The following is a 27,793-nucleotide window of genomic DNA, read 5'->3' on the forward strand; positions in this document are numbered from 1 at the left end:
AGAGAGATGAATCTACATGGCAATCTGGGGTTCTCTTCGGACAACTGTTGAACACAAAAGGCAAGGCCATGCCTGGGTGGGCTTGAACCACCAACCTTTCAGTTAACAGTTAGGGCTGGTGCACACCGGGCGGCTTTTTGGGCGTTTTCAGATCCGCTTGCGGCTGCGGATCTGCTTGGTCAATGTATCTCAATGGGGTGGTGCACACCAGAGCGGCAGGCGTTTTGCAGAAACGAAAAATGCCTGGGTGAGGCATTTTTTGGATTTCGGATGCGTTTCTGCCTCCAATGTTAAGTATAGGAAAAACGCAAAACGCCTGTAAAACCGCTTGATCAAGCGGATTTTGATGCGGATGCGGATGCGTTTTTTCAAGAATGCGCACTTCCAGGTCAAAGTGTGCTTCCTGTGTGGCAGATTTGCATGAGGGATTTTAGACTGCGCAGGAGGAAGATGGCAGCAAAGTGGTTTACCACAGAAAACCTGATAATTAAGATTGAAAACAGCCCAGAACTTTATGACAAGTCTTTGCCTGGATATAAAGATCACCAAAGGGCTCATGAAATCTGGAGCAACATTGCAAAAGATTTTCTTGGAGAAAAATGGAATACTTTGAGCCAAAAGGGCAAGGATTCTAAGAGTAAGTATATGTGTACAGAATTGTTGTATTTTATTGATTTCATGCAGCACTTTGCAGACAATATATCATCACCCCTCCACTAAATGAGTAATTAAACAATTAGAAATGTCATTATCACAGGTCTCTGGCAAAGCTGTTCTCTCTATAGCCATCTCTCCTTATAAACAGCAGGTACATGTGTGTGTATGTACTCACATGTATTATTAGGGCGCTATTTGCCACTTTAGAGTGTCATGAATGATATAGACATACAACACGGTTTCAAGAATGTTTATTTGCACAATAATACTGATCTCGTCATGTAAGTAAATAGCAGCCTGCAGGTTTTTTATTTCTTACAGTTATGGCACAAAATAATCAGCTAATTTGTCTCTGTTGCGAATGGCAGAAATGGGACCACGTAAAGTAGCTGGTGGTAAAGTGACAAGAGCACTGTTTGAAAGATCCCCCTCTTCCTCCTCTATGGTCATGCTATCTAGTGTTCTCACATAATTATGCAAAATACATGTTGCCTTCACCACTATTATAGCATACTTTGGTTGCATTTTTATAGCAGTGTGATAAATGCGCCATTTGTTTGCCAGAATTCCAAATGCACATTCTACTACTTGTCTGGCTTTGGTCAGGCGGTTATTAAAGACTACTTTCTTATGAGTCATATCTCTCTGTGCATACGGTCTCATAACATGCTCAGACAGTGCAAAGGCCTCATCAGCCACAAACACACAGGGGTAAGGTGGTTCTACAGTGTCAGGCCAGGGGCGTGGTGGTGGTAAAGTCATCTGGCCTGTGCGAAGCTTCACGCCAAATCGACTGTGCTGGAAGACTGAGGAATCATGGGAACTTCCGTAAGCCCCAACATCCACATAGATAAATTTCAAATTAGGATCCACAACAGCCATGAGCACTAGTGAAAAGAATTTTTTATAATTGTAATAGAGACTGCCAGTGAATGCAGGCATAACCAGTCTGACATGTTTCCCATCCACTGCTCCAAGGCAGTTAGGGAAATCATGTTTCTCCCAAAAAAGCTGCATGTTAGCCTCCCACATAGGTACGTCAGGAGTTGGCATAAATTCCGGTTGAAGTACTTTCCAGATCAATGTGCAGGTGTCCAAAACTAAGTATCGGATTGTACTTCTTCCCATGAGGAATTGGTAGTGAAGTGCTGCATATGAATGCCCTGTTGCCAGAAATCTGCAAAAGAAAAGAAATAACATGTATGTTTATTTTTATTCCTAGTTGCCCTCCTGCGGACAAGATGGAAGTCGGTCAGAGACAGTTACAAAAAGGAGATTGAAAAGCAATACCATGAATCCAAAAGTGGGTCTGGAAGTTCGCAGCGAACAAAATATAAATATTGTGGCATATTAGAATTTCTAAGAAAACATCATGAACCGGCTGAGTAAGTATGGCGTAAATGTTAACCTATTGCAATGTTTGTCAACTTCGCCAATAGAACAGTGAAGGAAGGAGTAGGCCCACAATGCAATTCAGTAGTGTGGAACGAATAATCTGCCATCACTCTACCAAATATATTGGGGGACGTAGCTTAATGTAAGGATGGCATAGGTCCAGTTTAAAATGATTACATGACAGGAATGTGGACTGTTCGTTACCCAACATAACAGTTGCCTGACAGTGCTGGTTATATGTTTGGCTGCAGTAGTGTCTGCATCACACATCTGTAACACACATCTACCAAAATCAGTGCTAGTTTACTCAGGCCAGTTTTGCTCTATGCTTGCTCAGGGGCTGTGCCTAAAAGCTATGTACACAAATAATGGGAAAAATAGACAGGCTACTGCTATTGTTTTGCAATGAAAGATGCATCGCATTGTGCCCATATATTTGCTGTGACATCCATGGTCACTATTCCATGAACTAAAGTTGTGCTTTCCCCTTTCCAAAGGACTGAAGATAGCCTACCACCAGATCCTGAGGAGGACGATGTAGAGGTGCCACCTACCACCACCAGTGATGTGGAAGTTGAAGAAGACACTACACAGGATGTTGACACTGCTACAGTGGAAGACAGTGACTCTACTACCCCAGATCACACACCACACAGCCCAGCGAGTAGTCGGACACGCACAACTGTCAGGTCTAGTAGAGGTGTGAGGGTAGCTACACAAGGCAGGAGAATAGGAAGAGGTATGAGCAGGGCTGAATACGACCAGAAGCTGATTAGTTCAATAGAAAAGGCTGTTGATCATATGGAGAAGCGAGAGGATGAAATGAAACAACTTAAAGAGCCATGCACACAGTATCTTTTAAGTTTGGTGCCACTATTACAAAAAGTGCCTCCTGATAAGCAATGGGCAGCCAGACATGCCATCTCTGAGACCCTGGGGAGATTCTTACTACCTGAGACCCGTGCAGATGACAATGTGCACAACTACTTGCAGCAACCACACCTGCCTGCTTCCAGCCAACAATATAATGCACACCCACAACTCTCTTACCATATGCAACGCATTTATGACCCACCCCACTACCCACCAATGCATATGCATAACATGCCATATGGTCAACAGCCTCATTACTCTATGCCTCCACCTCAGCGCCCTGATCAAGGTATGCGATTTCAAACATCATCTATGCACAGTGACTCTACAGTGTACACTGATTTAACATCGCACAGCCAGCCTCATACAAATGCTGAATCAGGTACACATGCTTACAATCAGGGCCCTGGTAGTATGTGTGATTTGCTATCACAACATGACTAGTTTTTTGTAGTTTTACATTTTATTTTATTGTTCAATGCTCAGATTTGGATCTTAGTTTACATTACCTCAATGTTATGAGGAGTCGCTCAGTTGGTGTGATTGCTAGGCGAAAGTTAGTGTCTTGTCAGCGAAGGGCATCCTTCAGTTTGGCTAAAAGGCCATCAAAACTAGGAAAAAAGAGCATGCTTATCTTTAGATCTACTGTTGTTTGTTGCAGAAACATTTTTCATTTGTGACATATTACTTTTGCTGCTGAAAGCAAAGTATGGACAACACATGTCCAAAATATTCTTTGCACAGAAGAACAAAACATTAAAACGAAAGATTTTGTTCAAACATTGCTTCATTACTGTGTCCCATATGCTTATTGTTGCCATATACTTAATGAAGTATGCACCAGGAGTATGTAAGGTCATAATATACTCCAAATGTTTTGGGTAAACTATGGATATATAATATAGTAGTTACTCCTATAGAAAAATTAGATGGAGGCCTTAGGCATTGAATACATAACACACCAGGATCAAGTATCACAGTTATTTGGTTAGCTTATGTATACAGCGGATTGATTATTGTGTTGTTTTTCTGTTTACAGTCAAACACAGTTAACTAAGGGCCAAAAAGTGCTTACAATTTCATTCCTCCCCAAAATACTTAGCCCCATTATAAAAATAAGTGACAAGTATTCTTACCTGGACACAGACATGCGGGTGTAGCCAAAAAACTTTTCTGGATGGTGCCTCAAATCTCTATATAGGGTCCTAAATTGACCCTTCCGGCGCCGCTCTTGTAGCATGGGATGCACCCAGTATCTCCTTGTCCTTGGCCTACGTCTCATATATGCTGCTACACAGAGCAATAACAGCACATCAGGAAACATTTTCCAAAAAAAGTCACTCTTCTCTACAAACCACAGTGTCACCTCTCCTGAACTAACCCACAATGTTGTTAAGGACCCCACCCTTTTTATATTGGGTTTTTTACTTCAATTGCTCAATGTGCTTCACATGTGTCATCAATATATCGCACTTTAACCCTTTGTTTAAGGTCTTTCTACCTCTTTTCCTGAAAAACGCAAAACGCTTCCAAAAACGCTTGCAAAAACGCACGCAAAAAACGCAAAACGCCCCCAAAACGCCCCAAAACCGCGCTATCAAAATGACAATAAGCGGTTCAAAAAACGCTAGCGTTTTGCGGATCTGCTTGCGGTTTTTGGTGTGCACCAGCCCTTAAACACGCTAACCAATTGTGCCACAGAGACTGTGTACCATAAAGACTGTGCACGCAATTGCTGTTGAATGATTTTATGGGGATGTATGTGTGTCTTTTGGAGTGAGGAAGTAAGTCTGCTCCAAGAAGTTTCAGCATGTAGTGTTGGTGGTATAATGGTGTGGATAGCAGCCTACAGAGCGATAGGCCTGGGTTCTATTCCTGGCCAATGTGAGTTGGCTTTTGAGATACTACAAATCCTTAAGCAAGCTAATTTTTCTCTTGGATATATCATAATGGTACATGCTAGGCTTGCTTCAGCATGTAGCATTGTAGTGTGTTGTGTTTGTGGTATAATGGTTAGGATAGCAACCTACAGAGCGGTAGGCCTGGGTTCTATTCCCAGCCAATGTAAGTTGCCTTTTGACATACTAAAAATTCTTAAGCAAGCTCATTTTTCTCTTAGATATATCATAATGGTACATGCTAGGCTGGCTTCAGCATGTAGCATTGCAGTGTGTTGTGTTGGTGGTATAATGGTTAGGATAGCAGCCTACAGAGCGGTAGGCCTGGGTTCTACTCCTGGCCAATGTGAGTTGGCTTTTGACATACTACAAATCCTAAAGCAAGCTCATTTTTCTCTTGGATATATCATAATGGTACATGCTAGGCTGGCTTCAGCCTGTAGTATTGGTGGTGGTATAGTGGTGAAGAGAGCTACCTACCAAGCACTCAGACCTGGGTTCAATTCCTGGCCAAGGTATGTAAGCTGGCTTTTGAAATGCTACAATTCCCTGGAAGACAAGACCCTCCTCCCTCCGGTGTTGGGAGGAGGGTGTGAGGGGTGAGTGAGGGAGTGATATAAGGAATAACAATGAGCTAGGAACAAACCTACAAGAGCCTAACTAAGCTCTCTCTAGCAGAGTCTGTCAGCAGCTGTCCCTTAACTAATAACTGTAGGCAGACAAGTGAGTAAAACGGCAGGAGAACCTTGCCTTTTATAAGGGAGGGTGGGGCTCCAGCAGTGAGTGTAGTCTGATTGATGTCAATGTGCCTGCTGACTGTGTTGTAGAGGGTCAAAGTTGTGCTCAATGGAGCATTATGGGGCGAATCGAATTTCCGCAAAAGTTCGCCTTCGCCGGCGAACGCGAACCACCCAAAGTTCGCCTGGAACAGTTCGCCAGCGAACCGTTCGGGCCATCTTTAATTGTAATACCCACTGCATATACCTACATGTTGTTCACTGTGCACCCACCCACCTACGTGAGCGCAGACAGTGTCACTGTGCCTGTCCTGTACCTGTCTGTGTGTGACAGGTGAACATTGTAATACCCACTGCATATACCTACCTGTTGTTCACTGTGAACCCACCCACCTACGTGAGCGCACACAGTTTCACTGTGCCCGTCTGTGTGTGACAGCTGCACATTATAATACCCATCACTGCATATACCTACCTTTTGTTCCCTGTGCACCCAACCACCTACGTGAGAGCATGCAGTGTCACTGTGCCTGTCCGGTAGCTGTCTGTGTGTGACAGGTGCACATTGTAATACCCACTGCATGTACCTACCTGCTGTTGTTCACTTCAGTGCACCCACCTACCTACGTGAGTGCACACAGTGTGATATACCACTCTGTGCAAACCTGTTAACTGCACCTGTGTGACTGCACATTGTATTTGTCAAGTCAGTGCATACCTTTCACTTCATACCCCCCGATATGGACAAAACAGGTAGAGGCAGAGGAAGGCCACCCGGCAGGTCTGTACAAAGTCATGTTGATGTGATTTCGTGCGGCCCTGGCCCAAAGTACAGTGCTCAGAAGGAGCCGCATGAAATCACATCAACACGACCTTGATTGGTCCCATCAACTCCCAAGATTATCAGGACGTAGTTGACTATTTAACACAGAACATCTTATCTTCCGCAGCCACCAGCGCTTCTACAAGCACCACAGCCGCTGCATTTGACACTTCGCAGGAGTTAATTAGTGGGGAATTAACTGATTCACAGCCATTATTGTTACAACCAGATGAAGGCGCTAAGCAAGTTACACCACCTCATATGTGTGAGATAGGCGGCGACACTATGGACGTAACGTGTGAGGATGAGGATGATGAAGTACCTGCTATTGGTGCAGTTTTGGACGTGTCTAAGGCAACTCAAGCTGGGCAGGATGATTATGATGATGACAATGATACGGATACCACGTGGGATCCTATAAGTCAAGATGACCAAGGGGACAGTTCAGAGGGGGAGACAGAGAGGAGTAGGAGGAGACGAGTTACTGAAAGAAGCAGGGGGAGCTCGTCGTCAGAAACAGCTGGTGGCAGTGTCCGGCGCCAGCCAACATGCCCTTCAACGTCAGCTGCTGATGCCACCATAGTGCCATCACCCCAGGGGGGCTCAGCGGTTTGGACATTTTTTAGTGTTTCGTCCGTAGATCAGAGTAATGCAATTTCTTCTCTCTGCCTCCAAAAATTTTACTGTGGAGAGGCCACCACCCACGTAGGGACAACTGCCTTACGAAGGCACCTGCAGAAAAAGCACAAACTGCAATGGGAAGAACACCTGAACAAAAGCAGCACACAAAGGAAAAGCCACCATCCTTCTCCTCTTCCTCCTTCAGGTGCAGCATCTTCAGCCGCTTTCTCCCTTGCAGCCACCCTCCTCCACTCCGCCTCTGCCCTTGAGCGGTTCCTGCTCCTCTGCCCACAGCAGCCAGGTGTCCGTGAAGGAAATCTTTGAGCGGAAGAAGCCAATTTCTGCCAGTCACCTCCTTGCCCGGCGTCTGACAGCTGGCTTGGTGAAACTGTTAGCTCGCCATCTGTTACCATACCAGCTGGTAGACTCTGAGGCCTTCCGTAAATTTGTGGCCATTGGGACACTGCAGCAGAAGATACCAGGCCGCAATTATTTTTCTAAAAAGGCGATACCCAAACCGTACCGTGAAGTTGAGAGGCAAGTAGTGCCATCTCTGGCACACAGCATTGGGTCAAGAGTCCACCTGACCACAGATGCCTGGTCTGCCAAGCATGGTCAGGGCAGCTACATTACTTACAAAGCCCATTGGGTCAACCTGATGACCGATGGCAAGCAGGGAGTACGTGGCTGTGCAGCGGACCAACTTGTGACATCTCCACGGCTTGCAGACAGGCCTGCTGCCACCTCCTCTCCTCCTACTACATCCTCTTCGCTGTCATCATCCTCCTCCTCCTTGGCTGAGTGGCAGTTCAACTCTACTGGTGCTGCAATCTCCTCTCTAGCTACACAGCCCCATCTCCCCATGGTCTATGCTGCATGCCAGGTACGACAGTGTCATGCCATCTTAGAAATGTCTTGCCTCAAAGTGGAGAGTCACACTGGAGCAGCTCTCCTGGCTGCTCTTAACCAACAGGTGTATCCCGCACCAGCTGGAGATCGGCAACGTGGTGTGTGACAACGGCAGCAATCTCCTTACCGCTTTGAATTTGGGAAAGCTGACACATTTATCCTGCATGACACATGTGCTGAATCTAGTCATTCAAAGTTTTGTGTCAAAGTACCCAAGCTTAGAGGACGTTCTAAAGCAGGCCAGGAAGTTGTGTGGGCATTTCAGCCAGTCTTAAACGGCCATGGCACGCTTTGCGGACATTCAGCGGAGAAACAACTTGCCGGTGAGATGCTTGATATGTGATAGCCTGACTCGCTGGAATTCGACACTGGTCATGTTCTCTCGCCTGCTAGAAAAGGAGAAAGCTGTCACCCAGTACCTGTACAATTACAGTAAAAGGACACAATCTGGGGAGATGGGGATGTTCTGGCCCAACAACTGGACACTTATGCAAAATGCATGCAGGCTCATGCGACTGTTTGTGGAGGTGACCAACCTGGTGAGTCACAGTTATGGGAGGAACAGTTGTGGGAGCAATTTTTATCAGAACCAGATGCTTCCTCAACATCTGCAGCAGCACAGAGGGGAGAAGAGGAGGAAGAGTCATGTGGGGAAGAGGAGTCAGACTCGGATGATGAGGAAGGTGTTTCTTTGGAGGAGGAGGCGGCGGAAGAAGAACAACCGCAGCAGGCGTTGCAGGGGGCTTGTGCTGCATGACATTCCTGTGGTGTTGTTTGTGGCTAGGGGGAGGAGGAGGACTTACCTGACGTCACTGAGGAAGAGCAAGAGGAGATGGATAGTACGTCTGGATCCAACTTTGTGCAGATGGCAACTTTCATGCTGTCCAGCCTGACCCTAAGTATAGGCACAAAGTGTCGGACATGTTACCAACTCACCTGAAGGCAGAAAAGATGCAGCACACACAGAACAAGCTGGCAACTATGCTTTACAATGCGTTTAAGGGTGATGTCACAGCACAACGCAATAAAGGTACCACTGCCAGTAATCTTCCTCCCATGTCCACGCAGGCAAGGACAGGACGCTCCAGCGATCTCATGGTGATGTCGGACATGCGGACAATCTTTAGTCCAACGCCTCAGCTTAGCGCTTCCGGATCCACCCTCCACCAACGCCTTGACTGGCAGGTAGCCGACTACCTGGCCTTAAAGTGGATCCAAGATGAATTTTTACTCATTGCATAATTGTGTTCCTTTCCTATAGTTTATAGGGCATACCTCAAGCCAAATACTTTTTTGTTTTTGTTTTAATACTCTAATTCCCTATAAACTAAACAAGCCACGCCCACAGGTTTTCATAGAGCCAAGGCACTTTCAGACACTAGCAAGGGCTCATGGGAGCTCAGTCTGGGCAGGAGGAGGGGGAGGTATTACTAGCCAGAGATTTCAGAGGCAGAGGGGAGGATGGAGGAGGAGGGGGGATTAGGTTTTCTTGCTCAAGATGCAGATAAGCCTGCCTCTGTGTAATGTTTACAAACAACATGGCTGCTATCATTGTATCACAGGAAGAAATAATCATATTCTATTAAAGCTGCTTGCAGTGTAAACTGTCTAAACTTTAGATAAGATATATAGACAGGTTACTTGTTATAGTTTTTTATCTCGGATCTGCTTTAACCTCCCTGGCGGTTATTTTTTTTTTTTGCCAAATAGGCAAAAATCCTTTTTTTTTAAAAAAAAAATTTGTTTCATGTAAAGCTACCAGAGTGGTAGCTACATGAAACACCACTAGAGGGCGCATGTGTCCCTCTAGTGCGATCGTCGCTGGCATCAATAGCAAACAGGGGAACGCGTATATAACGCGCTCCCCTGTTTGGCTTCTCCTGTCGCCATGGCAATGATTGGAATGACGTCATGGACGTCAGCCGACGTCCTGACGTCAGACGCCTCCGATCCAGCCCATAGCGCTGCCCGAAACTCATTGGTCCAAACAGCGCAGGGCTCTGGCGGGGGGGAGGGCCCTCTTCTGCCACTGCGTGCAGGCGATCGCCGCAGAGCGGCGGTGATCAAGCTGTGCGCTGCGCAAACAGCACTTTAAATGGCGAAAATCGCCCCACCAGGGGCTGAGATCTCTTCATGCGTGGCATAGACCGAGCTCAGCTCAGGCTTACCGCCAGGAAGGTTAATTGTGGATGTAGACACTGTGAGCAGTGATGAACCCTTGGACTACTGGGTGCGCAGGCTTGACCTGTGGCCAGAGCTGTCACAATTTGCCATTCAACTTCTGTCTTGCCCTGCCTCAAGCGTCTTGTCAGAAAGGACCTTCAGCGCAGCTGGAGGCATTGTCACTCGGGAGAGAAGTCGCCTAAGTCACAAAAGTGTTCAGTACCTCACCTTTATCAAAATGAATGAGGCATAGATCCCGGAGGGCTACTGCCCACCCGAAGACTAAGTCAGTCCCCGCACACAGCATCTCTGCCTGCACGCCATGTGACTGGCTGCCTGCCCCAAGACCAAGTCACTCCCCACACAGCACCTCTGCCCGCAGGCCACTTAACTGCCTTCTCCACCACCACCAACAGGGTCCAGGACTCCAGGTGGATTCCTGAATTTTTAAGGCCGCTGCTAGCAGCGGCCGCTTTAATAATTTTTCTGGTGCGTGTGCAGGCCTGCCTAATTTTTCTGGCTGCAGTGCTGCTGCAACAACAAAACAAAAGGCATGTATACGTGCCCATTCCACTTTGTGATCATTACCTTGCTGCGGAGAAGGGACTTGCGTATCACAATGAAGCAATGACCACCGGCTATGTGAGTGTCTCGGAGGGTAGCACACCAAAGATAATAAGGTTGTTGCTTCATTGTGGACAGACCAAATTTGATCAGCTGGACAGTCACTATTCTGTCATTCAGCTACCTCAGCCCAACTATATGGGCTGGAAAGCCGCCATCCCCTGCACTCTCATCATGGTGCGCACCAGTCCAGCACAGCCGTCACTACACAAACAGCTGTTTGCAGTCACTGCATACCTTTCACTGCATCTTTGACTGCACATTGCATTATACCTGGCAGTCAGTGCATACCTTTCACTTGAATGGATGGCAGACTTGCCCTCCATAACAGATTCTTGTTAAAGGATTTAAAGTTGATTCATCTGATATATAGCAGGGCCTCAAAAGTACTCCTGTATTGTTGTTTTTGGTCACTACCTCAGGACGTGCATGCCATGCCTGCTGCCTTCCTTGGATGTGTGGGGGTGGTAGCCATTTCTTAGGCTCCCACTTCGGACCGCAGTCAAACCAGGATTCCCCCGGCCATTACCCGTGGTCACTCACTCACAATGGTAGACTTGCCCTCCATAACAGATTCTCGTTGCAGGTACTGAACAGCAAGCAGAACAAGTATTTAAAAAAATAGATGTAAGCTTTAACAATGGTAGAGAAAGAACCATTGAAAGTTGATAAGGCAGTCAGACATTACCTGATATCACTGATATCGCCATGGTGTGCACCAGTCCAGCACGGCCGTCACAACACAAACAGCTGTTTGCGGTGCGTTACACAGTGAATTTGGTGTGTCAATGTGAAGCAGAACTCTAATTACACTCCCTGATTGATGTATACACATGCAAGATGTTTTAAAGCACTTTAGGCTGTAATTTAGCATTCAATGTGATTTTGGCCCTTAAAACGCTGCTTTGCGTCCAATCCAGATTTTTCCCCGGGACTTTTGACGTCTATCCCTCTCCGCCATGCCCCCTTCCAGGTGTTAGACCCCTTGAAACATCTTTTCCATCACTTTTGTGGCCAGCATAAGTGTTTCTAGTTTTCAAAGTTTGCCTGCCTATTGAAGTCTATTGCGGTTCGTGCAAGTTTGCGCAAATCAAACGTTTGGTGAGAGTTTGCGCGAACCAAAAATCGGAGGTTTGGACCATCTCTAATAGTAAGGAAGCTCTCAGTATTAAACTTACATGTGTCACAAAAGTGTTCACCTTACATTGACAGGGAAGTGGAATCTCCCATTTCTGTACTGTGTAAGGCTAGGCTGTGGCCACACTTCTACCCTAACTACCTTACTGAGGCCTTGTTCACATTATAGGCGTTTTTGTAAAATTTTAAGCATGGTCGAATTTCAAAATCACCCTGAAAACCCCTGTGCCATGATTCTCTATGAGAAAATTCATATCAGAGCAATTTGTTTGCGATTCGCTTTGAAAAGCGGTGCTTGGGCCATTTTTGAGGTGATTTGCCTCAATGGAAGGTATAGGAAAAATGCTAAATGCTCACAAAATCGCTTTGGCAAGCGGTTTGCGGGATAGTTAAAAAAAAAAATACATTGTATTTATTTTTCCGGATCAAAAGACGGAAGCACTCTGCAAAAGCGCTTACAAAAACGCCCACAAAAAAGAGCGACCGCGCAAGAAAATCACCAGAAAACACTTTAAAAAAACACAGAATAAAAGTCCATCGTGGACGGACATGCGAGCCGAACGCAATGTGAACAAGAAAAGTTATTTTGTACAAACCAATTTAAAGAGAACCCGAGGTGGGTTTGAAGAATATTATCTGCATACAGAGGCTGGATCTGCCTATACAGCCCAGCCTCTGTTGCTATCCCAAACCCCCCTAAGGTCCCCCTGCACTCTGCAATCCCTCATAAATCACAGCCACGCTGCTGACAAACAGCTTGTCAGAGCTGGCTGTGTTTATCTCTATAGTGTCAGTCTGCTGCTCTCCCCTCCTCCTGCAGAACTCCGGTCCCCGCCTGCATCCCTTCCCTCCCTGCTGATTGGAGGGAAGGGACAGGGGCAGGGACCGGAGCTATGCAGGAGGCGGGGGAGCAGCTGAGACTGACACTACAGATGGTAAACACAGACTCACAGCACGGCTGTGATTTATAAAGGGATTGCAGAGTGCAGGGGGACCTTAGTGGGGTTTGGGATAGCAACAGAGGCTGGGCTGTATAGGCAGATCCAGCCTCTGTATGCAGATAACATTCTTTAAACACACCTCGGGTTCTCTTTAAGTTGTTTTTGGTACTTTTATTACAGCAAACAATTTACTGTTAAGATGTTTATTATTTTACTTCATTTTTCCCCAGCACAGCAGGACTGATCAGAAAGCAGCAAAGATGTTGTAGCAAATCACATTTAAAACAATTATTGTGGCAGCCTGACAAGATCTTTTGTAGGAAGATGCTGATGGGCTGTGAAAGCTTGGACTATTATCTCTTCAAATTTACTTGATTTATGTCTGCTTAAGTCACAAGCATCCCATTATTATGAATTTATGCATATTTTCTTCCATCAAGAAGCAGAAAAGTAATTAATAGTATTATCACTTGACAGATTTTAACTGTAGTGTTCTTTTAGTCTCAAATGTAGAACATGTGGTACAGGCATTCCTAAAGATACCCATATGGTTGATCCAGGTGTATGGAGAAATGCTTTATTAATGTTTGAGGCTAGGTTCACAGTGGTCAGTTGCGTAACGCACAAATTAAAATGTGTGTAAACTGCAAAGGAGACTGGACATAGACTTTAATACAAAGCCTGAATGTCAGTGGGTTAGAAAAATGTGTCCGTTACTGTGAAAAGGCGCCAATAGAACTGTATAGGCAGTGAGTTAACATGCAGAATTATTCTGCAATGCAGCTGACCAGCTGATCAGACACTGTGAACCAGGCCTGAAAGTTGTTTTTACATTTTGCACAAGCCAAATCTGCACACTCTCTGCAGACAAACTTTATCCAAGGATTCAATCTCATTCCATTCAATAGCCGATACCCCCTCCTCCACGAGAAATCTTTCCCTTTCTCAAATAGATCATGGGGGGGGGGGGGGGGGGGGGGGGTCTCTATGGCTGATATTGTGGTGAAACCTCTCCCAAAGCATGATGTCATGACCACGGTCCTGACAGTTTGCTGTCTGTGAACCTTGTTGCATTGTGGAAATAAAAAGGCCTGGCAACCCATTCACCCATGAATCCGCTCAATGCATCAATCTATCACCAATGTCTTCGCATTGTGTAGCACGTTCCCTCAGTTAAACCAAGATCTTTAGGGGGCAAGGTATTGGAGCTGAATGCAGGGTGGGTAAAATAGATCAAGACCAAACAGAGCAAGCAAGTCCAGGAACAATCTGAGGTCATACACAGTAATCAGAGAGTCACAGTACAGAAGGATTAGGCAGAAGCAAGGTCAAAGGGTTTCCAAGGTCAGTCCAGGCAGCAAATAGGCAAAAACAAGAAACAGGCAGTATGTCGGTCTAGGCAGCAAACAGGGATGGTCAAACAATAAGGCAGAGGTCAATATCCAAGAATCCAAAAAGTAGCAGTTTCCAAAGAGGATCACACACCCAGCAGCTAGACTAGCTATTGCTAACACTATCACAGGCCACTTGCACAGCTGACACAGAAGGTATAAATATATCAGGCATCCTCTAATCAGTGGCCGGCCACACACACAAGCATCAATCAGTAGCTGCAACAACAGCCCTGCCTAAGTGTCAGCTGACACTAACACATAGGCATCTGAGAGCATAGGACTGGCGCGTGGGACACATACACCCCATCTCCTAGCAAAAACAGTATGGACGCTTTACCAGCCGCATCTGTCCCTTAGAAGAAACAGGATGCGTGCACCTGCCCCTGTTCCTATGTACGCAGGAGAAGCAGTGCGCACGTGAGAGCTGTGCAAACTCGGAAGAGCCAGGGCGCGGAAATCTGCCGGCGGGACAGATGCATCACTGGATCCCACAGGTAAGATTATTTCACAAGCAATATCTCCCTCTGTGCATAAAATTCCTCAGTAACGAACATTCCGTACAGATCACTTGGCAGAACTAAGTATGCCACCACCAGTGATAAATATCGGAAAATAAATCAAAATGAGGAAGTTTTTACAATGGGCAAACACTGACTAATTAATCTATAAATTAATATTGTAAAAAATAAGTAATTTTATTCATGATGTAATTTTTACTACAGTTTCTGTTTAAGTGGAGTCTTGGCAGCACCATATTACATATGCATTGTGTGGAGTTTGGGGTTGTACATCGGAAAAGGCCACCGGGAAATTAGGCACAGGATGAAGCAGATAGAAGGATATTGCAAAGACTTCCGATATGCCACAAAGGCTTCACCTCTCTCTGTACCTATTACTAACCATAACCCCCACCCCCCCCCCCCCCCCCCCCCCCCCCCGAATACTTCTAAAATGAACCCTCCTGCCTGCATGTTAGTCCCCACTGGCTGGTGGCTACAACCCCAAGCTTTAATTACACACTGGGTGCCATTAGAGCAGCAATTAGCAATGTGGTGTACAATAGCACCCAAATCACAAGGCGCTACGCGGTGCACACATTTCCTGCTTCGGTTTAGAGAGCATACAGAATTGTCAATTGTCATTCCCACCTAGAATAAAATAGGTCCCTCACTTGCCAAAATCTTCCTTACATTCGCCAAGAAGATTGTCAATATAAGTGAACTGCACTGCTAACCCAGTACCATATTGTTTGTCCAATCACCATTTCCAACCCCAAGCCATGCTTCCCTCCTATAGGGAACAATAGTAGTAAGAAGAATGGCAAATAAGACTGACCTCAACTACAACTGTAAACCCTTGTGTGCTTCATCCCATAACTGTCCTTGGCTTATCCCATTGAATCCAGGGCAGAAACCATCCCCCCTTCCATTGCCAAGAGCAGGAGAGAGATAGGGTCATTGGTCCATGTACTACTACCTTCTTTCAAATGATTATCTGGGAGGCTAAGGTGTTGACATGATGGTGTCATAGAGGATCTCCTCCTGAAATGTGTGGGGAGCAGGGGCCAGAAATAGTGATGCCTTAGCTGGATATTTAGTAAGAATTGTATAAGTTGTTTGTTTTTTTTGTTTTGTTTTTGGAGGAAAGTGTCTTCATGGGGAAGTAATGATTAGGATATGGGCAGGAAAAAAATGTGTACCTTATGCAGGGTCTACAACATTGTATGGTGGTCATCTGAGAATTAGACATTTTGTTTCTCACTCCTCTCTGCAAAATGTATTGTGACTGTGCAATGTCTGAGGATTTTCTTTTCTTTTCAAGCACAGATGATTTCATATTTCTGCAGTGTGTTGAACAAAGTCAGATCCAGACTTTGATTTGACCTTTAAAAGACTTTGATGTGACCTTTAAAAAGTATGTTTCATGGTCACTGTGCACATTTTATGGTAATGAAAGGCATGCGGCATTGTAATGCACTGTATGCCATCATACCATAACAAACCCGCCGCACTATGAATAGGTGGTGCATTGCAGTGTGGCAAAACTGCATTTCAAAATGGCCGTTAGGGCTCAAACCCCTAGCAGCCTTTTCTAAGTGCTAGTGATTTGAAAAAAGCTCTTGCTAATGCACTGCTATGGGGGATTTTTATAAATCAAGTGGGATCACACCCACAGCATTACATTAGCAAGAGCATTTCAAGTCACAAAGCTCTCAGAAAAGCGCTGCTAGTGGGTTCCAGGCCTTATGCTGCACCACAGAACTGTAAACCTAGCCTTAGGCCTGGAGCCCACTAGGAGTGCTTTTCTGAGTGCTTTGTGACTTGAACATTTTTGGTAATGTAATGCTATGGGTGTGAACCCACTTAACGGATACAATTTTATAAAATCCCCATAGCATTGCATTAGCAAGAGTTTTGTCAAATCACTTGCGCTTAGAAAAAGCTGCTAGTGGGCTGGAGCCCTTCATGAACTGAAGCCAAAGTGCAGATGCCACCAGCATTGCTCATGATTAGGGATGAGCAGACCAAAAAAAATCCCTAACTTGATTTTGTTGCAAATTTGGCTTATTTTCATTTCTCAACAATTTTATAAAAGTGCCGTCAAAATTTGCCAATTTTACACATTTGCATTTAAGTCTATTTGGCTAATATTTGCAGCTGATTGCAAGGGTCCATCTGAAAATGGCGCCTGCAAATAATGGCACATGGTGTTGCCGCTAATCCTTTTGACGCTTATCGATATTTAACGTTAAAGCCTTATCGCTATTTAACGTTTAAGCCTTAATGTTATTTAGCGTTAACACACAGAACCCTCTCTGTACCTATCCCTAACCCTAAGACCCCCCTGGTGGTGCCTAACCCTAACCACCCCCCTGGTGGTGCCTAACCTTAACCACCCTCCTGGTGGTGCCTAACCCTAAGCACCCTCCTGGTGGTGCCTAACCCTAAGACCTCCCTGGTGGTGCCTAACCCTAACCACCCCCCTGGTGGTGCCTAACCTTAAGCACCCTCCTGGTGGTGCCTAACCCTAAGACCTCCCTGGTGGTGCCTAACCCTAAATCTCCCCTGGTGGTGCCTAACCCTAAGACCCCCCCTGGAGGTGCCTAACCCTAAATCTCCCCTGGTGGTGCCTAACCCTAACCTTGACAGTGTTACATTAAATCCATTCACTGTTTTGCAGTTAAATAACGTCTGCAGTTTGGCTTATGTAGGGCGCTATTGATAAATAACGTTACTGTGCACAATAACGTCTGCTGTTTGGCATATGAACAGCACTATTTTTCTTCTTTTTTCCCTGTGCGCCATTATTATGCAGTACTGACGATAAATAGCGATAAGCGTATCTTTTTAATGCAGCGCCATTTTTATGCATAGGCGCTCTGCGCCATTATTCACTGATGGGCCCTGCAAAGCCTCCACACATGACATGGACACCAAAGGTTATGTGTATGAAAGTAAATCCATGGAACCTATTAAAAAAAAATTCTAAAAATGACCTTACAGTTTTTGAGAAAATTGATTATTACATTTGGAGGGAAAATGCAATTAAAAACCACCAGCAGCTTCAGTCTCATTAATTTCACTTTGCTTTAATCTGTCAGGCCTGGCCCCACTAGCGAGCGCTGTAAAATCAGAGCAGGAGATTTAAGTGCAGCTGGTGCCACCATAGGCCATAATAGAAATTACAGCTATAGCAGCACTCAGTGAGTGATGTGGGCACCCTCAAAAGATAGAATAAACAATTGCTCAAAACGGAGGTGCCAGATAAGGATAAAATTGTTAAAAACTGTTTAAAAAGGGGGAAGTAGGGGTGGACTTCCCTCCCACCAGTAGACACAGGATCAGTTATTCACTGAAAAATATTCAAATAGACTCCAGAGTAATAGCAACCCGTTTTACGGATTACATCCCGCTTCATCAGGCAGTATATGGAGCTTGTAAAGATCCAGACCAGGTATGAGCACCTCCAATGTTAATGATATTATTGCAAGCATCTTGGTTGGTAAAATCTATCTGTTTCTAATCTTCGAGTTTCTTTACTGTCTGCTTTTAGTGTGTAGTTTTTCAAAAGTTTTACCATTGGGGGTACAAATGAAATAATGTACAGCAAGTGATGTATAGAGAAAGAAGGAGATATACTGCAACATAGAAAAGAGAGAGTAAGAGCAAATGCAATGAAAACAGAGAACACAGAGGAAGAAAGCCAAAAGAGACAGATGGCATATAGAGAAAGTACGAGAACACCACCAAATATTACAAAATAACATCAACATATCTGTACACTTCGGGACTTGGGAGCTCTAACTGCGGTAATGAATGGCAGCCAGGCTTAGTATCTAGAAAGAGTTTAGGTTTTATTGCCTAAAAGATAGACTTATAGATGTCTAGACTGAAAAACACTGAGTGCCAGCCACCATGTCAGGAGACTTAGCTTATAACTCATTTATTAGCGCAGTAAGACAAGATTTTTTTATAGATTGAAAACTTGTCAGGCAAACCAGCAGGTGGAGCTGGTCCACAGGAATAAGGGTGAATTCAGGGAGTGGATTTACATTCTATTTCAAGGAGCATGATATATTGTCTCCATGAAAGTATTTCTGTTCTTGCACAAAAGATATTAAAAACTATGTTTAAGTACTCTCAGTGTTTAGTCAACAAGTGACTCTGTACAGGGTCTTAATAATGCTTAAAAGAAAAAAGCCAGTACAAAATTCCAAACAACTGAAAGTAAAACTACACAGAACAATTTACCACTAATAATAAAAAATGTTTTGAAAAAACAAAATTGAACAGTTTTATCGATGTGTAGCTATAGAGTGGATTGTCAAAACTACTTCCACAAATAGCGGGAAAAAAAACAAATTACTTGATTAAAAAAAAACAAAACCTGTTATTTGCTATTTCAGCTCTAACTTGTTCGTAACAATGTCTAGTGGTACGATGCAGTCTCTGGCAGTGAAAGAGTTGAAGCTAAATATAGTGATTTTTCTTCAGTTTTGATTTTTCGCTCCGTAAGACGCTCTGGGCCATTATACGCACCTAGGGTTAGAGGAGGAACTCCAGAAAAAAATATTCTTAACCAGGTGTGTCTTCAAGGTACAGGGGTGTCTTCTAGAGTAGCACGAAAGGGGCGACGCCCGATCACATCGCTCATGACACACAAATACTGCATACATATGCACATATCTTACACACAGCCTACTTACATGCATACACCATACATATATGCACACACAGCATACATACATATATATATATACATACACACGCACTCCATACATATTCACACATCGTACGCTTGGCATACACACACACACACACACACACACACACACACACACACACACACACACACACACACACACACACACACACACACAATACAGATATACACACACTGCATAAATGTGCATACAACACACACACACCTGTCCACTCCTTTCTGCTAACTGCTCCACAGTGGGGGGGGGGGGGGGGGCTGGAAGAGCCTCTCTCCCTCTCTCACTTTCATCTCTTTTTTTAAAAGCAGAAGGGAGAAGGGGGGTTGCATCAGGCATCAGCCTATTTGCAGAGCTTTAGTTTTGTTAGCTCCGGCTTGGTGTCACCCCCTCTGAGGTGACACATGGTACAGCCACACTGAAAGATAGTGCCGCTGACCTGCCAGGGCTTACAGAGATGCAGCATTCTCTCCATAAGATGCAGATACTTTTCCTCCTCACTTTTGAGGGAGAAAAAGTGTGTCTTATAGAGCAAAAAATATGGTATTTGTTAGACTTAGTATGAAGCAGCATTTTTTAATGTATTTATTTTATCAGATAAATGTTAAACATCCTATCTAAAAAAGATATTCATTTAGAGCTTTGTCAGTCTAAGAAAGCTTTACATGCTACTAGATTGGTCCAAAGGGAACAACAAAGCTAGTCCTTGAGTCTGGGTTGGTACTTTATTATTATTTAGTAATTATGTAGCACCAACATCTTCGGCAGCGCTGTACAGAGTATATTGTCTTGTCCCTCAGAGGAGCTCACAGTTTAATCTCTACCTTAGTCCTATGTTTATATATGTATCGTGTAGTGTATGTATCGTAGTCTAGGGCCCATTTTAGGGGGAAACCAATTAACTTATCTGTATGCTTTTGGGATGTAGGAGGAAACGTGAGTGCCTGGAGAAAACCCACGCAGACACAGGGAGAACATACAGACTCCTTGCAGATGTAGACCTGGCTGGGACTCGAACCGAGGACCCAGTGCTGCTGACTGACTTAGCTCTTACAATGTTAGGGCTGTAAGACTTGAGCCAATATTTAATCAACAACCATGCCAATCAAAACTGATAGATTGCCTGTTGATTGAAAGTGAATACTTCCATTGTACAATCACAGGACAACCTGTCCAAGAAACAATCAATTTCTTGGTATAAAATATATGTTTTTCATGTAAAAGTCAAATAACCTAGATAATATGCTAAAATGTTATGTATGTCCTTAGTGAAAATAAACTTATGATATATGAATTGTATGTGTAGTGCAGCTAAGAAATAGAGCATTAGTAGAAAAGAAACAAGTCTCATGTTGTTTCCAGTACAGGAAGAGTAAAAAAAAAAAACTTAAGTTGTTATTTATGCAAAAGAGCTTCTCTGAGCTATTTGACCCACTGAATCAAGTAAAGTCCTGCTTTCTGAAGCACTTAAACAGTAAAGAAACAGTGAGAGACAACTTGAGACAAGGTTTCACTGCAGGAAAGTTCTAAGGGTAATTATTTCTGCTTTGTTTTATAGCTTAAAAGACAAAGTGTAGTTTTAACCACTTCAGGATTCTGCGTACGCATATGTACGCCCCTGAATCCTGAAGCGGTTTCCATGGAAACGGCCGCTCGAATGAGCGGCCATTCCATGTCAGTTCACGGAGGGTGTCTCCGTGAACACCCTGCGAGCCTCCGATCGTGGCTCGCAGGGTAAATGTAAACAGGCGGGGAAGATCTTCCCCGCTGTTTACATACATACGGCGCTGCTGCGCAGCAGCGCCGTGACGGAGATCGGCGATCCCCGGCCTCTGATTGGCCGGGGATCGCCGGCATCTGATAGGCTAAAGCCTATCCTATCCGGCGCAGGACGGCTTTCCGTCCTGCGCCGCATACAGGGGACGGGAGAGGGAGGGAAGGCGGCAGAGGGAGGACTAGCGCTGCGGAGGGGGGCTTTGAGGAGCCCCCCCCCCCCGCTAGGCACAGCAGCGCGACGGCGATCAGACCCCCCCAGCAGGACATCCCCCTAGTGGGGAAAAAAGGGGGGAAGTCTGATCGCCCTGCACGATTTCTGATCTGTGCTGCGGGCTGAAGAGCCCCCGCAGCACAGATCAGCCAAACCACCCGGTATCCGGAAGTGGTTAAAATTGTGAGAGTTAATGCAATGTTAAAAAAACAACAACAAAAAAACCCTATATAACTGAAAATAAAAAGATGAGACTTATTTGCTACTAATGCTCTATTCGTTATTAGAGATGGCCCGAAACTCCGATTATCGGTTCGCGAATCGCGAACGCGAAGTTCCACAAAAGTTCGGTTAGCACGAACTTTCGCGAACCGCAATAGACTTCAATGGGGAGGCGAACTTTGAAAACTAGAAACACTTATGCTGGCCAGAAAAGTGATGGAAATGAGGTTTCAAGGGGTCCAACATCTGAGTTTTTGCATGGATGAGTTAGATACACGCCAAAAGCAGCGTTTTAAGGGCATAAATCACATTGAATGCTAAATTGCAGGCCTAAAGTGCTTTAAAACATCTTGCATGTACAGGATCTTCTCCAAAAATTAGCATATTGTGATAAAGTTCATTATTTTCTGTAATGTACTGATAAACATTAGACTTTCATATATTTTAGATTCAAATACACACAACTGAAGTAGTTCAAGCCTTTTATTGTTTTAATATTGAGGATTTTGGCATACAGCTCATGAAAACCCAAATTTCCTATCTCAAAAAATTTGCATATTTCATCCGACCAATAAAAGAAAGTGTTTTTAAAACAAAAAAAGTCAACCTTCAAATAATTATGTTCAGTTATGCACTCAATACTTGGTCGGGAATCTTTTTGCAGAAATGACTGCTTCAATGCGGTGTGGCATGGAGGCAATCAGCCTGTGGCACTGCTCAGGTGTTATGGAGGCCCAGGATGCTTCGATAGCAGCCTTAAGCTCATCCAGAGTGTTGGGTCTTGCGTCTCTTAACTTTCTCTTCACAATATCCCACAGATTCTCTATGGGGTTCAGGTCAAGAGAGTTGGCAGGCCAATTGAGCAGGGCCGGATTTGTACTTTTTACCGCCCTAGGCCCATTGCCACCAGCCGCCCCCCCCCCCCAACCATATCAATACACAAATGCAAAACACAATAACCCCCCTCTTATATCCCACCATTTAGCAGTGGGTCCCTCTCTGATCGAATAGGTTTCTTTATTGTGCAAGCGTGGCTGAGGACAAGTATGTCCACACTGGGTATGCGTAAGTGAGTTTGGTGCATGCCCAGTAGAACTAAGGCACGTAGCTGTTTTCCTCCATGCATTTCATTTTGCTGGGCATGTGCGGACCTTATTTGCACATGCCCAGTACAGATACGGTCTCGCTTGTGTACTGAAGATACCTATTCGTCCAGAGAGGGATACAGCACTAGAATAGTGGGGTATAGGGAGGTATGGCTCTAGAGAATGTCCAGAGGCTCCCCACTACTAAGGGGTATCTGCCAGGGTAGGGTAAGAATATATGGTCTAGCCAGGGTCAGTGTCTCCATAGGGGCAAACTGCAAACAGCCCCCAGCATGCCCCCCTCTATAGAGACACTTTAGCTTCCAGCATGCCCCCTCCTCTATAGAAGTACCACAACTCCCAGCATGCCCCTACCCCTCCATAAAGGCATTACCGTTCTCATCATAGGCCCCCCGTCCACATAGGCACTACAGCTCCCAGCATGCTCCTCCCCTTCCAGAGGCACCACAGTTCCTAGCATGCCCCTCCGTCTCCTTATAGTATCGTGTTGTCCCCCAGGGCCCCGGAGCTGGCTGCCAGACCTCCTACAATGTGAATTGAGACCAGGGGGTTATGCCAGTCAGCTCTAGGGGACATGCCAATACTACATGGAGGAGGAGCATGCTTGGAACTGCAGTACCTCTATTGGGGGGGGGGGGAGCACAGTGGTGCCTCTATGGAGTGAAGGGTGAAGCATGATGGGAGGAGTGGTACCTCTTTGGAGAGGAGGAGCATGCTGGGTGCAAGGGTACCTCTACAAGGGGGGGGTGGACATGCTGGTAGCAGTGGTGCCGCTATGGAGTGGGGGGCATGCTGGAACCACTGGTGCCTGTATGATGTGGGGAGGGGGCATGCTGGGAGCAGTGGTGCCTCTATGGAGTGGGGGTGGGTATGCTGGAACCACTGGTGCCTCTATGGAGTGGGGGCATGCTGGGAGTAGTGGTGCCTCTATGGAGTGGGGGTGGGCATGCTGGGAGGACTGGTGCCTCTGTGGAGTGGGGGGACATACTGGGAGCAGTGGTGCCTCTGTGGAGTGGGGGGGACATGCTGGGAGCAATGGTGCCTCTGTGGAGTGGGGGGACATGCTGGGAGCAGTGGTGCCTCTGTGGAGTGGGGGGACATGCTGGGAGCAGTGGTGCCTCTGTGGAGTGGGGGTGGGTATGCTGGGAGCACTGGTGCCTCTGGAGTGGAGAGGGGGGCATGCTGGGAGCAATGGTGCCTCTATGGAGTAGGGGTGGGCATGCTGGGAGGACTGGTGCCTCTGTGGAGTGGGGAGGGGGGCATGCTGGGAGCAGTGGTGCCTCTGTGGAGTGGGGGTGGGCATGCTGGGAGGACTGGTGCCTCTGTGGAGTGGGGGGACATGCTGGGAGCAGTGGTGCCTCTATGGAGTGGGGGTGGGTATGCTGGGAGCACTGGTGTCTCTATGGAGTGGGGAAGGGGGGCATGCTGGGAGCAGTGGTGCCTCTATGGAGTGGGGGGGGGGCATGCTGGGAGCAGTGGTGCCTCTATGGAGTGGGGGTGGGCATGCTGGGAGGACTGGTGCCTCTGTGGAGCGGGGGGACATGCTAGACGCAGTGGGGCCTCTGTGGAGTGGGGGTGGGCATGCTGGGAGGACTGGTGCCTCTGTGGAGTGGGGGGACATGCTGGGAGCAGTGGTGCCTTTGTGGAGTAGGGGGGGGGGCTTTCTGGGCACAGTAGTGCCTCTATGGAGTATGGGGGAGCATGATAGGAGCACTGGAGCCTCTATGTAGTGGGGGTGGGCATGCTGGGAACAGTGGTGCCTCTGTGGAGTGGGAGGGGGAGCATGATGGGAGCAGTGGTGCCTCTATGGAGTGGGGGTGGGCATGCTTGAACCACAGTGTAGCCTCTAAGGAGTTGGGGGGCATGCTGGGAACAGTGGTGCCTCTGTGGAGTGGGAGGGGGGGCATGATGGGAGCATGATATGGAGTGGTGCTGGGGGAGAGGTTAGAGGGGTATGGGGGACAAGCATGCAGTCACAGAAGCTACAAGCATAGCAGGAACTCACAAGCTGGCAGCTGCTGCAGTAGTCACAGGATGTATTCCCAGCCAGTAATCCGATCCTCCAGCTTCCTGCACTGAGGTGCCTCTTCTCTTCTCTGTGTATGGTGAAAGCTGCACCCAGAGCCATGCTTCTCTGCCTCGGCTCTTCCCACCATGTGAGCTCCACACACAACATCCGAGCAGCTGATCACTTCCTCCCCACTGACTTCCTGTGTGGCTGTGTCGGGACTCGGAAGGGAGGTGAGATGGACAAACAGCTGCTGTGGCCCTGCGGATTTGTGCACGGAGATCTCTCTGCCTGACTGAGCCCGGGGGGTTTCTGGCTTGCTATCTGTGTAGCCCCAGCGGCGTGAGAGATCTCCGTGCAGGCGCAGCTGCTGTGTCCCTCCTTGCAGACTGACTGGCCACTGTAACAGCGCTGCCACTCCTCCCCAGACTCCTCTCTGTAGCCGCCCGCTGGCTGCAAACACACACGGACAGGCAGCAGTGTGCACAGCGGGCGGCTGTGGTTGAAACTGTGAACGGTCTGTGGAAACTGTGGGGATGGGAAATGGCAGAGGCGGCTCCCCACCCGCCCCAAACATTCTGGCGCCCTAGGAACCAGCCTCGGGTGCCTTTCCCTAAATCCGGCCCTGCAATTGAGCACAGTAATACCATGGTCAGTAAACCATTTACCAGTGGTTTTGGCACTGTGAGCAGGTGCCAGGTCATGCTGAAAAATGAAATCTTCATCTCCATAAAACTCCATAAAAATCTTCCAAAAAAGCAGTGCCACAGGATGATTGCCTCCATGCCACACTGCATTGAAGCAGTCATTTCTGCAAAAGGATTCCCGACAAAGTATTGAGTGCATAACTGAACATAATTATTTGAAGGTTGACTTTTTCTGTTTAAAAAACACTTTTCTTTTATTGGTCGGATGAAATATGCTAATTTTTTGAGATGGGAAATTTGGGTTTTCATGAGCTGTATGCCAAAATCATCGATATTAAAACAATAAAAGGCTTGAACTACTTCAGTTGTGTGTATTTGAATCTAAAATATATGAAAGTCTAATGTTTATCAGTACATTACAGAAAATGATGAACTTTATCACAATATGCTAATTTTTTGAGAAGATCCTGTATATACATCAATCAGGGAGTGTAATTAGAGTACTGCTTCACACTGACACACCAAACTCACTGTGTAACGCAGCGCAAACAGCTATTTGTGTTGTGACGTCCGTGCTGGACTGGTGCGCACCTTTTGTTTTGCCTTTTGTTTTGTTGTTGCAGCCGCAGTGCAGCCAGAAAATGTATCATAACGGCCGCTGCTAGCAGCGGCCTTAAAAATTCAGGAATCCGCCTGGAGTCCTGGTGGACCCTGTTGGTAGTGGCGGAGAAGGCAGTCAAGTGGCCTGCAGACAGAGATGCTGTGTGTGGGAACTGACTTAGTCTTCGGGCAGGCCTGAGCGTGCTTTGCAGACCAGGCATCCGTGGTCAGATGGACCCTTGACCCCACGCTGTGTGCCTGAGATGTCACCACTTGCCTTTCAACATCACGGTACAGTTTAGGTATCGCCTTTTTTGAGAAAAAATTGCGGCCTGGTATCTTCCACTGCAGTGTGTGGCTTTGCTTTTGTATGCTGCTTTTCCTCAGGTGGTCATCCCATTGCAGTTTGTGCTTTGTAATCATGTGCCTTCGTAAGGTGTCCCTACGCGGGTCTTGGTCTTTTCACGGCTCAATTTTTGGTGGCAGAGAGTACAGATGGCATTGCTCTCATCTGAGGCAGACACACAAAAAAAATGTCCACAAGGCTGAGTCCTGCAGTGATGGCACTTTGGTGGTGGTGGCTGACTGAGTGTTAAGTGGGGTGCCGGAATCAGAGCAGGAGGAGAAAGATATGTCACGCTTCCGTGCGGAAGCTGAGAAAGATGAGGTGGTGTGTGTTAAATAGTCAACTACGTCCTGACAATATTGGGGGTTGATGGTATGTGCCTTCTTCTGAACACTGTACTTTGGTCAAGGGCCGCACAAAATCATAACAGTGCGACCTCGAACAGATCTGCCAGGTAGCCTGCCTCTGGTTCTGCCTTTTGTTTTGTCCATATTGGGGGGGGGGGATGAAGTGAAAGGTATGCACTGACTTGACTAATAAAATGTACGGTTACACAGGTTCTGTGAACAGGTATGCATGGATTGGTACATCACACTGCGTGCGCTCACGTAGGTAGGTGGGTGCACTGAACAACAGGTAGGTATATGCAGTGCTGCTGGGTAGTACAAATGTGCACCTGTCACACACACGTACCGTGAACAGGTACAGTGACTAGTGGTATTAAATAAAACACTGCATGCACTCACGTGAGTAGGTGGGTGCACTGAATGACAGGTAGGTATATGCAGTGCTGCTGGGTAGTACAAATGTGCACCTGTCACACACACGTACCGTGAACAGGTACAGTGAATGGTGGTATTAAATAACACACTGCATGCGCTCATGTGGGTAGGTGGGTGCACTGAACGACAGGTAGGTAGGTATATGCAGTGCTGCTGGGTATTACAAATGTACACCTGTCACACACACACACACACACACATGTACCGTGAACAGGTGCAATGACTGGTGGTATTAACAATGCATGCGCTAACGTAAGTAGGTAGGTAGGTGGACTAAACAGTGAACATGTGCAGTGATTGGGATTACAAATATGCAGCTGCCTGCCACAAACACAGGTAGTCACTGAATGTGCTGGGCCTGGCAGTGGCACAGTTATAATTACCAAGGCTGTGCATGCAACACAAGTGTCTGTGGGACACACTCACAAAAAAAAAAAAATAGATCACAAGAACAAGATTAGCTCTCAAAAGAGCTGTCGAGGGGTGCTTTTTTAGCAATAAGAATCAGCAAGGAGCAAGCTAACAAGCCTACAAGAGCCTAACTAAGCTTTGCCTATGTCTTCAGCAGCTCTCCCTTCCCTAATTACTGCAGGCACACGAGTGAGTCCAATGCCTGACGCTGCCTGCCTTTTAAAAGGGGTGGAGGGCCTCCAGGAGGGAGCGTAGCCTGATTGTCTAAAATGTGCCTGCTGACTGTGATGTAGA

General features: G+C 46.3%; 1 protein-coding gene across 2 annotated transcripts; it reads left to right on the top strand.

The window, feature by feature from the left end:
• Positions 1-434: 434 nt before the first annotated feature.
• LOC137538255 (uncharacterized) lies at positions 435-3,675 on the top strand. Of its 2 annotated transcripts, none has more exons than XM_068260312.1 (3): positions 435-637; positions 1,880-2,042; positions 2,550-3,675. In XM_068260312.1, exons 1-3 carry the CDS (start codon positions 451-453, stop codon positions 3,367-3,369), a joined length of 1,170 nt encoding a protein of 389 aa, XP_068116413.1. In that variant the 5' UTR covers positions 435-450; the 3' UTR covers positions 3,370-3,675. The 2 variants fall into 2 exon arrangements, with proteins under 2 accessions (XP_068116413.1, XP_068116414.1); XM_068260313.1 differs by lacking the exon at positions 435-637 and adding an exon at positions 1,037-1,691 and having other exon boundaries at positions 2,550-3,672.
• The last annotated feature ends 24,118 nt before the right edge of the window (positions 3,676-27,793 follow it).

Source organism: Hyperolius riggenbachi, chromosome 11, assembly GCF_040937935.1.
Source record: "Hyperolius riggenbachi isolate aHypRig1 chromosome 11, aHypRig1.pri, whole genome shotgun sequence".
NCBI classification, from domain to species: domain Eukaryota; kingdom Metazoa; phylum Chordata; class Amphibia; order Anura; family Hyperoliidae; genus Hyperolius; species Hyperolius riggenbachi.